The sequence below is a fragment of the Coregonus lavaretus genome (genome assembly GCF_964263955.1).
Source record: "Coregonus lavaretus genome assembly, chromosome: 2".
NCBI lineage: Eukaryota > Metazoa > Chordata > Actinopteri > Salmoniformes > Salmonidae > Coregonus > Coregonus lavaretus.
In genome coordinates this window covers 71,919,249-71,934,187 of record NC_139989.1, presented here as the reverse complement: position 1 = coordinate 71,934,187, position 14,939 = coordinate 71,919,249, and the positions used below count along the sequence as shown (strand labels likewise).

At 43.3% G+C, this 14,939-nt stretch overlaps 3 protein-coding genes and 1 long non-coding RNA gene across 5 annotated transcripts in view; 1 reads left to right on the top strand and 3 right to left on the bottom strand.

Annotated features, from left to right (window-relative positions):
- The window catches only part of LOC311141792 (uncharacterized protein), a 103,583-nt gene extending 98,706 nt beyond the window's left edge, over positions 1–4,877 (bottom strand). Inside the window, exon 1 of one of the 2 annotated variants that reach the window (XM_084177253.1) lies at positions 4,578–4,877. The gene's annotated coding sequence lies outside the window, so the exon portion shown is untranslated. The remainder of the gene's footprint in view (positions 1–4,577) is intronic. The other variant, XM_084177254.1, reaches the window with a different exon arrangement.
- LOC311140296 (NACHT, LRR and PYD domains-containing protein 3-like) overlaps positions 1–14,939 on the bottom strand; it is a 633,219-nt gene that overhangs the window by 395,454 nt on the left and 222,826 nt on the right. The gene's annotated exons all lie outside the window — the stretch shown is intronic.
- LOC311150700 (stonustoxin subunit beta-like) lies at positions 1,017–2,382 on the top strand (the record flags this gene model as incomplete). The annotated part of the gene is made up of 2 exons (XM_084188210.1): positions 1,017–1,095; positions 1,785–2,382. The coding sequence occupies 2 exons, from the start codon at positions 1,017–1,019 to the stop codon at positions 2,309–2,311; spliced, it is 606 nt and encodes a 201-aa protein (XP_084044336.1). The 3' UTR covers positions 2,312–2,382.
- On the bottom strand, positions 8,787–9,501 carry LOC311142460. The gene is made up of 3 exons (XR_014614315.1): positions 9,372–9,501; positions 9,176–9,284; positions 8,787–8,936 (listed from the first exon to the last, which is right to left on the bottom strand). It is a non-coding gene; the product is annotated as an uncharacterized lncRNA (long non-coding RNA).

Below are 14,939 nucleotides of genomic sequence, written 5' to 3'. Positions count from 1 at the left end.
GAGTCAGACTGCTCTCTGCTGGACTGGAGGATCCACACTGCAGACTGGAGAAACTCAAGTATGTAGAGGGTTTATGTCAATGTTCATATCAGACATGTTTGAGTTATCAGGCTAGTTAAGACAAACATTCTGACCACCACTTGGACTAAGTTATATAAAGACTGTGTGTGTGTGTGTGTGTGTGTGTCCAATGTGTGTGTGTCCAGTGTTTGTGTGTGTGTTTTTGTGTGTGTGTGTCCAGTGTGTGTGTGTGTGTGTGTGTCCAGTGTGTGTGGGGGTCCAGTGTGTGTGTGTGTGTGTGTGGGTCCAGTGTGTGTATGTGTCCAATATGTGTGTGTTTGTGTGTTCAGTACACATACTGGACAAACACACACACTGGACAAACACACACACTGGACCGACACACACACACACACACACACACACACACACACACACACACACACACACACACTGGACACAAACACACACACACACTGGACACACACAGACACAAACACTGGACACACACAAACTGGACACACACACACACACTGGACACACACACACACACACACACAAACACACACACTGGAAACACACACAAAAACGCACACACTGGACACACACACACTGGACACAAACACACACACTGGACACACTCACACACACAAAGGAAACACACACCGGACACACGCACACTGGACCCACACACACTGGACCCAAACACACACACACTGGACCCACACACACTGGAAACACACACACACACACACTGGACACACAAACACTGGACACACACTGGACACACACTGGACACACACACGGACAAACATTCTTACCACCGCTTGTACAAAGTTATATGCTGAATGTGTGTGTGAGTGTGTGTGTGTGTGTGTGTGTGTGTGTGTGTGTGTGTGTGTGGGGGTGTGTGTGTGTGTGTGTGTGTGTGTGTGTGTGTGTGTGTGTGTGTGTGTGTGTGTGTGTGTGTGTGTGTGTGTGTGTGTGTGTGTGTGTGAGTTCAGGTGTATCCCTCAATGACTGTCTGTTCTTCTGCTTACCGCTACAGTGTGGAACATGGTGGAGAGAACACATTGAGACCTGGACTTAGAAAATGTGAGTGTTGACTGCTGTGAAGAATATGACTAAGAATAAGTCTTCATTCAAGTGAAGTCAAAGTCAAAGACCACCATCATTACTTACTTGGTCATATTAAATATCAGCTGTAGTTCTACAGAAGCACAAATCAGGGACACCAAAGTTTACAAAGAGTTGCTTTGACAATGTGTGTGTCTGTTTGTGACGTGTCCGTGTTACGTTAGAAATGTGTGTGTGTGTGTATCCAGTGTGTGTGTATGTGTGTGATCAGGATGTGTGTGTGTGTGTGTTCAGGATGTGTGTGTGTGTGTGTGTGTTTGTTCAGGTTGTGTGTGTGTTCAGTGTGTGTGTGTGTGTGTGTGTGTGTGTGTGTGTGTGTGTGTGTGTGTGTGTGTGTGTGTGTTCAGGATGTGTGTGTGTGTCCAGTGTGTGTGTGTGTGTGTGTGTGTGTGTGTGTGTGTGTGTGTTCAGGATGTGTGTGTGTGTTCAGTTTGTCTGAGTATGTGTGTGTGTGAAATTAATGGGAATAAGTGTGTTTTATATTACCATACAGTATAACATATGATCATTGAACAAGTCTCAAGTTACCTTAACTTCTCCTTTTGATACCTAGAAACATCTACATTAAATGAATTAGTGGAAAGTGAGTTATCATTCTAATGTGAATGATGATGATTTCTAATATTGTGTCTGGTTTCATCCATCAGATGTCTGTGATCTCACACTGGACCTAAACACAGTAAACAGATTCCTCTCGCTGTCTGAGGAGAACAGAAAGGTGACATATAGGAGAGAGGAGCAGCCGTATCCTGATCACCAAGAGAGATTTCAGGACTGGTACCAGGTGCTGTGTAGAGAGGGTCTGACTGGGCGCTGTTACTGGGAGGTACAGTGGAGTGGGGGAGGGGCTGGTATAGGAGTGACATATAAAGGAATCAGCAGGAGAGGATGGGGTGATGACTGTATTATTGGATACAATGACAAGTCCTGGAGTCTGTTCTGCTCTGACAACAGTTACAGAGCCTGTCACAATAATAACCCCACTCCCTTAGACGTCCCCTCCTCCAGCTCCCACAGAGTAGGAGTGTATCTGGACTGGCCAGCCGGCACTCTGTCCTTCTACAGAGTCTCCTCTGACACACTGACCCACCTGTACACATTCTACTCCACATTCACTGAGCCCCTCTATCCAGGGTTTTGGATTTATGATGTTGACTCCTCAGTGTCCCTGTAAATAATAACCATGGTAACACTGACACACACACACACACTGGACACACACACTCCCACTGGACACACACTGGACACACACACACACTGGACACAAACACTGGATACACACACACACACACACACTGGACTCAAACAAACACACACACACACATACACACACACACACACTGGACAAACACACACACTGGACACACTCACACTGGACACACACACACACACACTGGACACACACACACACTGTACACACACACACACACACACTGAGCACACACACTGGACACACACACACTGGACACACACACACTGGACACACACACAAACACTGGACACACACAACCACACACACTGGACAAACAAACACACACACACACACACTGGACACACACACACTGGACACACTCACACTGGACACACTTACACTGGACACACACTGGACACACACTGGACACACACACACACACACACACACACACACACACACACACACACACACACACACACACACACCAGACACACACACACACACATACACTGGACACACACATACACACACTAGACACACACACACATACACACATTGGACACACACACACTGGACACACACACACAAACACTGGACACACACTGGACACACTCTGGACACACACTGGACACACACACACACACACACTGGACATACACACACACAAACTGGACACACACACACACATACTGGATACACACACACAAACACACTTGATACACACTCACACACACTGGACACACACATACATACTGGACACACACACACACTGGACACACACACACACACTGGACACACACACACTGGACACATTCCCATATAGCCTACTGGACACACACTGGACACACACATACACACTGGACACAAACACTGGATACACACACACACACACACACACTGGACACAAACAAACACACACACACACACACACACACACACACTGGACAAACACTGGACACACACACACACACACACACTGGACACACACACACACTGTACACACACACACACACACACACTGAGCACACACACTGGACACACACACACACTGGACACACACACACACACACTGGACACACACACACTGGACACACACACACACACTGGACACACACACCCACACACACTGGACAAACAAACACACACACACACACACACACACTGGACACACACACACTGGACACACTCACACTGGACACACACACAAACACACACACTGGACACACACACACACACACACACACACACACACACACACACACACACCAGACACACACACACACACATACACTGGACACACACATACACACACTAGACACACACACACACACACACCAGACACACACACACTCACACACACTGGACACACACATACACACTGGACACACACACACACTGGACACACACACACTGGACACATTTCCATGTGTTGGATTTTGATGAAAGGAAATCCCATATAGCCTACAAGACACACACTGGACACACACACACACTGGACACAAACACTGGATACACACACACACACACACACTGGACACAAACAAACACACACACACACACACACACACACACACTGGACAAACACTGGACACACTCACACTGGACACACACACACACACACTGGACACACACACACACTGTACACACACACACACACACACACTGAGCACACACACTGGACACACACACACACTGGACACACACACACACACACTGGACACACACACACTGGACACACACACCCACACACACTGGACAAACAAACACACACACACACACACAATGGACACACACACACTGGACACACTCACACTGGACACACACACACACACACACACTGGACACACACACACACACACACACACACACCAGACACACACACACACACATACACTGGACACACACATACACACACTAGACACACACACACACACACACACACACACTGGACACACACACACAAACACACTTGATACACACTCACACACACTGGACACACACATACACACTGGACACACACACACACTGGACACACACACACACACACACTGGACACACACACACTGGACACATTTCCATGTGTTGGATTTTGATGAAAGGAAATCCCATATAGCCTACTGGACAGGACTTTGCTATGGCATCTTCTGTTTGGGTGTCTCAGGTCAGGTCTGAGCCATGATCAGAATGTGTCTCTGTGTCTATTTCCAGCCCTGCCATTTCTACCTGTCCTGATCTAGTGTTTCACCCCTGACCTCCTCACACCGTCTCACTGTCCATGTCTGCTTTTAGCTCCCACCTCTACTTCACTGTGTTAATATGGACCTTATGCTTGTTATGTCACCTCTGGAACCAGTTATCAAACATACTGACCTTTCTGACCCTATCCCATGGCCCTACTTTCTACAACTGAACATTTAAATTCCTCTATGAGTTTTGTTTAGTGTCCATTTACTTATCTATGTATTTGTTGTATATTGGGGTTGTGCCGCAGAGCATCATGGGGGTTTGTATGTGTTGAGATGATCACGTTCCAGATAAATGGTTGAACTGATTCTTGTCTCCTGTCTCATCATTATTGAATTGTTATACAGACGTGGTTATGAAACCCACGAGACATAACAAAAGATTGGTGATGAGTTAGTCTGAACCTACAGGAACTATTCTGTCTGGAAGAAGTGGGTTTTTACAACTGTTTAAAACTGTTATTTTCTGTGGTCCATCCTAGGCTAATGTTAGCACAGTGTATTGCTAGCAGAGGCAAGTGCATAGTCCAGCTAGCTAAGAAAGAGAGTTAACATCGTCATGGACGGCAGAAAAGGACTGGAGACGGACATCGGAGTGGGAATACAACGTGATTAAAAAGGAGGAATATACAGTGATTAAAGGAAAGGACATTTATTCAACTGTGAAGACAAACCTTTTAATTAAATCTGCTAAATGAGCGAATTTAGGAGGAAACGTCAGTGAGTGAAGTGAATGAAGATCACGTAACTGAGGAAAATATTGCTTTGGTTGAGGACAATATTGAAGTGAGTGACAATCAGGAGCTTATTGAGAAACAAAAAATGGCTGGAATTGTTGGAAACATTGGACAATTTGATAAAAGTATTGAACAGTGGAGCTCATATACAAAACGGTTTGAATATTTTGTTCTTGTAAATGACATGGATGAGGACAACATTGTGCCTCCATGTTTTAGTGTAATGGGGCCAAAGACATTTAATTTACTAGGCAGCCTGCTACAGCCAGACAGAACAGGTAATAAGACGTATGGGGATATTGTGGAGATACTTAAAGGACATTTTTCACCAGAACCACTAGTTACCAAGACTTTTCCTAGCTCGTTTGTGAGAACCAGTTTTAGCCTTCAGTCCTAGTTTTGTTTCACCTGCCTGTTTGCCTACCTGTGTATGACCATTGCCTGCCTGTGACCACGATTCCTGTCTTCTGTAAAGGCGTAATAAACACCTGCCGCTCTGCGCGTGAATCTACACCTTTTTCTCCCTGAGTATTCATTACAGTACCCTAATGTTAAGTGTCATAAATGTATAGTTATTAGGAGCAGACATCTTTAAAGATAATAAGAAAGAGGGAAAAAGATAAAAACTAAATGAAATGATGAAAGTATAACATAGTAACCATCTGGTGAGCTAATACCCTGACCCTACCACAAACCCACCAACCCCCTCCCCAACTGAGGGAGTTAATAAACCATACCCTTAGACGCTAGTCTTTAAGCTAGATGTACCTGCTATGCATAGCATCGCCCCAAAGAGGTTCATTCTAAATTATATGGATATGGCATTAGAAGTGCATTGACTGTTCCCTGTAACATTAATATATTGTTAGTCGAGTCACAAAATACAATTTGAATCAAAGCGACAAACATCGGCAACAATAATGACTGGACTATTTAGCCCCACTTGAGCATGTCTCAACAACAAAACAACAACAACAACAGAGGATGTGTTCATAGTCACCAACAGCGCCTACCCGCACACACAAACGTCAACCAATCGGCATTTTTATTTATTTTATTTTTATTTCCCCTTTATTTAACCAGGTAAGAAGCCAGTTGAGAACAAGTTCTCATTTACAACTGCGACCTGGCCAAGATAAAGCACCAAGGCACCCTGAAACCTGCGCTGTGAAACAAACGCACCCAAGCAGCACAGGAAAAAAGACATCAAGCTATGATGAATAAATGGAAACCTTTACCAGACGATAACTATTATCCCTCAAATATAAAATAGAGACAATTAGTTAAACAATCACCATCCTCCTGAGTTCACCCTCCCAACCCCCCATTATATATATTTATATACACATGTACACACACACACAACTGTACAGCTATCAGCTAGCTGGCAATAGGCCCTTTTCACGATGACGTCATCTAACTTCCGCCTTTCCGCGTAGCAGGTTAACTTCACTTCCGTTCGCCCGTAACCTGAGACTTCTCAACGAGTAATAATGTTTACGTATATGCAATGGTTTGTAACTTGCTAACGTTATTGTTAATTCATAATTGTTCACTGCCTTAGTTACTTAAAAGTGGGCTAACGTTAGCTAACAACAACTTAGTACCAGATACCGATAACGTTAAAAGGTAGCGTTACATTGCTGCCTGGCTGTAATGTAACAAGTTTACTTAGCTAGCTATCTAACCCTTTGTTAGGCAGTTAGTTTATTCATGAATGTATAGTAACTCACCTATTCAAATACTGTTGTGCATGATAGCTAGATAAATATTGATTCCTGGTCAAAGCTGAATGTTAATTTAGCTGTTTCTTTTCTCCCGGTGTCTGTATCGCAACAGTATCACATCCAACACCGAAGCATGGCACAATATTCGAGAAGATGCTATTGCAGTGTACCATTTTGTTCAAACAACAAACAGAACAGGCCATCGCCCGGCTGAGGATTTTAGTCGAGAGGGCCATACGGAGGGTGAAGGAGTACCATATCTGGGATGGGCTTGTTCCTCTTTCCACAGTGGGTTCAGTGAATCAGCTGTGGGCCATCTGCTGCCTCATGTCGAACTATCAGGGACCTCTTGACATTAAAGGAGACAAACCAGTCTGATGTTTTTGTCAACTGGAAGTTGTATATTTCCTGAGTAAGCTAGATGGGCTGTAAATAGAAGTACTTTTATATTACTGTATTGTATGTACAAAAAAATGTAAATATGAATTAACTTTGTTGGTAATTTAATTGATCTAATGTTATACTGTATGTTTTTGTTAAGGGTAATAACTTTTTCATAGCTATTAATGAACCTAATGTGATATATTGTAAAAATATCCAACTATTAACCATGTTATGTGCTTATGTGTCATGGCACTGATGGAACTATTAAATATATGTTTGCAAGCAACTGCTTCCAATCATTTTTGATTTTGGTAAGAGCATTTACAACATCGCAATCCTTTTCAAAATTTGTATTTCAATACATAGATATACAGTATATAACACAATTAAGTTCATTTGCAGTTAAAGAAAAACATGTCGACATTTACATCACAATCCTTTTCAAAATGTGTGTTTCAGTACATAGGAGATATACAGTATATGACAAGTTAATTTGCAGTTAAAGAAAAAAATGTCAAAGGTTCACCTTCCACATTTACCTTAACACTATTTACACATAAAATTCTGCCTTATGTTTTATAACTTAAGAAGACATCCATGTAGATGTTATAATAGAAATGATCAAGCTTCTGTCGCATTGAGTGGATAATCTCCTCATCCCTAAAGATTCTCTCAACTGTGAAGTCAGTGCGGGTATCTGTAATGAAGTCACACCACTGAAGTCCGCTTAAGGCGAGTTGGCCTTGAACCTGATAGTAGTATTTGTGGCTCTTCTTAAGGCAGGCCTGGCCTTTAACTGTGATCAGGTGTTTAACTTGGGTAACATTTTCAACATCGCAACTCTTAACCTCAGCAAGACCAAATGGTGGTGCTTCTGTTGGGCAGAAGACTTTAGCATCCGGGCTGGCTGCAAGGTGAGGTGAATCAGGGTGGATGATGACCCCGCATTGTTTCAGAGAGACATCACAAAAATCAGAATATTGCCTCAGTATCTCAGGTTCCAGATCCAACCCTCTTCTCATAGCAGCTGTCTGAGGAGTTCCTCTCAGAATGCGGGTTGCCAAAGCCTTGGCAGACAACTCCCCACGAACATGGCATATTTCACGGAATCTGCTGGCTGTCAGTCGGGGTTTGCGTACCTGGCTCCACAGCTGGCATTCTGACTGCATTCTTGTTTCTGCTTCAATAGCAGCAGACATCTCCTCTGACACAATCAGGCTGTCCAAATGACATTGTTGTATGTAGTTGGGCTCAAAATCAATGGGAAATTTAAAGTTGTAACCTTCAATAGGCAACTGAGGAAACTCACTGGCACCAGGGTGTTTAATAATATCTCTACTTAATTCTAGAGGGCAATGGTAAGAAAGCACAGACCCAAATGGCACAGGGCCAAATTTAGAGTCCACCAAATTAAGGCCCTCAAGCCCGTGCAGCAATTTGCAAATCCCTGGTTGTGGACGGATGTCTTTCAGTTTCTCAGCACTGGCCATGACGTGAGGATCCGGAATAGGCCCTGGCATGAAAGTGAGATATGTCAAGTTTAGATTTCATTAAATGCCACCTTATCTTTTTCACTAAAAAAGACAACCACACTCATCCAGTCTCGTACATGCTTCTAATACAAATAAAAAAATATCCACTGAAAGTCTATATAAAAAGTAACAAATAATAATCACTTTTATGTTTGTATTATTTTAGAAATGCACTAAAGTCTTTGTGCTCTAGTACAGGCGGGGGCTCATTCAGACTCACCATCATAGGCTCGGTACAGTGTGCACTTCACACCAGCTCTGACACTTGTTTTTTTCTTAGCCGCTGGTTTACACACCGCCATATCATTGGTGGCCTCTGGTACAATTCCCTGTGATATAATAATGATGAACAATACATTGTCAAAAGTCAATACAAACTGCAAAGTTCTGCATCAGTGTAACAAATAATATCTGACCTGTGTCCTAGGCCGGTGCCAGGTCTGCAGTGCGCTGGTGCATGACAGAGGCAATGGCACTGTCTTAAAGCCCATGGTAACATAGTGAGCACTTTGAAAAAGAAGTGCTACTATGTGATTACATAGTGCTTTCCCAGCAGAGCAGGAACATGACATGTGATTGAGTACCACAGGAACCTCTGCAGAGTCTAGTGTAACCTGTTCATAGAGACATAACAATTAGTGCTGTACTTACAAAACATTTTTTCTGCGTTTCATTATAAACTACTGTACACAATTTTCAAAACCCAATTTCTTTTTTTAATTAAGAAAAATTGGCTGTTCTGAAACCTTTGACAAGTAGTGCCAACACTTATCGAAAATTTGAACATTTTGAGTTATCACAGAATCTTTCCCAGTCTTTATTGCCGTCAACAACCCACATCGGTTTGTAAGAATTTCGTTGTGTATTAAGTTTAATGATACAAAATCAGAGCTCAGACTGAGAAACAAACTGATCCACAGTGGAACATTGTGGAATCATTCTTATTAAATCTGCAACCGCAGCAAAACACAACAAAAAGAAAACTTATCTATCTTAACCTATCTTATCATAATGTTAGAGAACTGTTTATCTGAGAAACCTGAAGCCGATGAGCCTCCTCATTTTTCTTCATGGACCTGTAACATCGCCCTCTCACTGTCACCTCACCGTTAACTACACTTGAGACTGTTTCAATACAGTGATTGGGAGAAAGGGCGCAGCATTAGCCATTAATACATTACTGACTCTTATCTTACGGTCGATACAAACAGCAGTAATATTAAAAAGAGGCTGCAAAACAGAAACTCGTCAGCTCATAACCTTCGCTAGCATAGGGCTAATTTAAGCTAAATAAAGATAAACACGTACCTTCATAATCAAACAGGTAACCTTCAACGAAGAACTTGTAGCCTTTATCAAGCTTCGATCTTGAAGTAAGGGACCACTTGTCAGCAAGTCGTTCTACGTCGTTAAGTCGTATTGGTGGCAGATGTGAAAGGGACTGGGTGAACTCCATAATGATGTGCTACTAGCTAAGCGTTCCTAAGCGACACCGGATGTAAACATAACCTGCATCGCGGCAGAACGGAAGTTGTCTGACGTCACGTGAAAAGGGCCTATTGTTCTAGTTAAGATCTCACAACACAGTTACGCTGCTACAATTAAGGCATAAGACATAAGTATATATCATTTGAAAATGCAGACAAAATTGGCTTGTACTTGTCATGTAATAACAATTTTGAAAAACACTAAAAAGGCTATGTATTCTCCCAAGGTCAATACTTCAAAAAATAATGAATCATAAAATGTTTGTCCTCTGTAGTTGCGTGTCTTTCTTTTTTTGCTGAAATCCATACTTTTTCATTAAACGTTAATGAAATTCAACCACCGACTTTTTGCTAATTTTTTTTGCAACTGTGTCATTTGAATATCCAATGACTTAGACCAAGGGCTCCAAACTGGACAAACACACACACACACACACACACACACTGGACACACACACACACACACACACACACACACACACACACACACACACACCCACACACTGGACACAAACACACTGGACACAAACACACACTGGACAAACACACACACACACAAACACACACTGGACATACACACACACACACACTGGACACACACACACATACTGGACACACAAACACACTCACTTGACATACACACACACCCTGGACAGACACACACACACACACATTGGACACACACCGGACACATACACATACACACACACACACTGGACACACACACACACACACACACTGGACACACACTGGACACATATACACACACACACACACACACACTGGAAACACACACACACACACTGGACACACACACACAGTGGACACACACACACACTTGGACAAATGTATATACTGACTGTTTGTGTGTGTGTGTGTGTGTGTGTGTGTGTGTGTGTGTGTGTGTGTGTGTGTGTGTGTGTGTGTGTGTGTGTGTGTGTGTGTGTGTGTGTGTGTGTGTGAGAGTTCAGGTGTATCCCTCAATGACTGTCTGTTCTTCTGCTTACCGCTACAGTGTGGAACATGGTGGAGAGAACACAATGAAACCTGGACTTAGAAAATGTGAGTGTTGACTGCTGTGAAGAATATGACTAAGAATAAGTCTTAATTCAAGTGAAGTCAAAGTCAAAGACCACCATCATTACTTACTTGGTCATATTAAATATCAGCTGTTGTTCTACAGAAGCACAAATCAGGGACACCAAAGTTTACAAAGAGTTGCTTTGACAATGTGTGTGTCTGTGTGTGTGTGTGGCGTGTTCCTGTTACATTAGAAATGTGTGTGTGTGTGTGTGTGTGTGTGTGTGTGTGTGTGTGTTCAGGATGTTTGTGTGCGTGTGTGTGTGTGTGTGTGTTCATGCTTGCATGCATACAGGTGTGTGTGTTCAGGGTGTGTGTGTGTGTGTTGTGTATGTGTGTGTGTGTGTGTGTGTTTGTGTTCAGGATGTGTGTGTGTGTCCAGTGTGTGTGTGTGTGTAATTAATTAGAATAAGTGTGTTTTATATTACCATACATAACATATGATCATTCAACAAGTCTCAAGTTACCTTAACTTCTCCTTTTGATACCTAGAAACATCTACATTAAATGAATTAGTGAAAAGTGAGTTAACATTCTAATGTGAATGATGATGATTTCTAATATTGTGTCTGGTTTCATCCATCAGATGTCTGTGATCTCACACTGGACCTAAACACAGTAAACAGATTCCTCTCTCTGTTTGAGGAGAACAGAAAGGTGACATGGAGGAGAGAGGAGCAGCCGTATCCTGATCACCCAGAGAGATTTGAGGACTGGCCTGAGGTGCTGTGTAGAGAGGGTCTGACTGGGCGCTGTTACTGGGAGGTAGAGAGGAGTGGGAGTGGGGCTGTTATAGGAGTGGCATATAAAGGAATCAGCAGGAGAGGAAGTGGTAATGACAGTGGGATTGGATACAATGACAAGTCCTGGAGTCTGACCTGCTCTGACAACAGTTACAGAGCCTGGCACAATAATAAGTCCACTACCATAGACGTCCCCTCCTCCAGCTCCCACAGAGTAGGAGTGTATCTGGACTGGCCAGACGGCACTCTGTCCTTCTATAGAGTCTCCTCTGACACACTGACCCACCTGAACACATTCCACTCCACATTCACTGAGCCCCTCTATCCAGGGTTTTGGGTTCATCATGTTTGGGGTTCCTCAGTAACTTTAACACACTGAACACACAAACACTGGACACACACTGGACACACACACATACACTGCACAAACACACACACACAAACACACACTGGACACACACACACACACACACACTCACACTGGACACACACACATACACTGGACACACACACACACACATACACTGGACACACACACACACACTGACACACTGGACACACACACATACTGGACACACACACACACACATACTGAACACACACACTGACACACACTGGACACACAAACACACTTGATACACACACACTGTACACACACACACACACACACACACCGGACAAACAAACACTGGACACACACACACACACACACACACACACACACACACACACACACACACACACACACACACACAGTACACACATACATTGATCACACACACTGGACAAACACACCCACACACTGGACACTGTACACACATACACACACACTGACACACACACACACACACTGGACACACACACACACTGGACACACACACACAATGGACACACACACTGAACACACACACACTGGACACACACACACTGGACACACACACACAGAGGACACACACACACACACACACACACACACTGGACACACACACACACACATACACTGGACACACACACACACACACTGGACACACACACACACACACACTGGACACACACACACACACTGGACACACACACACACACACTCACACTGGACCCACACACATACACACTGGACACACACACACTGGACACACACACAGGACACACACACACACACACACACCTGACACACACACACACACAGGACACACGCACACACTCACTGGACACACACACACACTGGACACACACACTCACACACACTGGACAAACACACACACACTGGACACACACAAACACACACACACAGTGGACGCACACACTGGACACACACACATACGCTGGACACACACACACTGGACACACACACACACACACACACTTACACTGGACAAACACACACATGCACACAGGACACACACACCTGACACACACACACACACAGGACACACACACTGGACACACACACACACTGGACACACACACACACACTGGACACACACACACACACTGGACACACACACACATACACACACACACCTGACACACACACTGGACACACACACACACACACACACACACACACACACACACTGGACACACACACACTGGACACACACACACACACACACACACACACACACACTGGACACACATACATACACTGGACACACACACACACTGGACACACACACACTGAACACAACCAGCCCTGCCATTTCTACCTGTCCTGATCTAGTGTTTCACCCCTGACCTCCTCACACCGTCTCACTGTCCATGTCTGCTTTTAGCTCCCACCCCTACTTCACTGTGTTATAATGGACCTTATGCTTGTTATGTCACCTCTGTAACCAGTTATCAAACATACTGACCTTTCTGACCCTATCCCATGGACCTACTTTCTACAACTGAACATTTAAATTCCTCTATGAGTTTTGTTTAGTGTCCATTTACTTATCTATGTATTTGTTGTATATTGGGGTTGTGCTGCAGAGCATCATGGGGGTTTGTATGTATTGAGATGATCACGTTCCAGATAAATGGTTGAACTGATTCCTGTCTCCTGTCTCATCATTATTGAATTGTTATACAGACGTGGTTATAAAACCCACGAGACATAACAAAAGATTGGTGATGAGTAAGTCTGAATCTACAGGAACTATTCTGTCTGGAAGAAGTGGGTTTTTACAACTGTTTAAAACTGTTATTTTCTGTGGTACAGAATAGGCTAATGTTAGCACAGTGTATTGATAGCAGAGGCAAGTGCATAGTCTAGCTAGCTAAGAAAGAGAGTTAACCAGTGGTGTAAAGTACATAAGTAAAAATACTTTAAAGTACTACTTAAGTAATTTTTTTGGGTATCTGTACTTGACTTTACTATTTATATTTTTGACTATTTTTACTTTCACTTCACTACATTCCTAAAGAAAATAATGTACTTTTTACTCCATACATTTTCCCTGACACCCAAAAGTACTCGTTACATTTTGAATGCTTAGCAGGACAGAAAATGGTCCAATTCACACACTTATCAAGAGAACATCCCTGCTGCCTCTGATCTGGCAGACTCACTAAACACAAATGCTTTGTTTGTAAATTGTCTGAGTGTTGGAGTGTGCCTCTGGCTGAACGTACATTTTAAAAACAAGAAAATCGTCTGGTTTGCTTTATGTAAGGAATTTGAAATGATTTA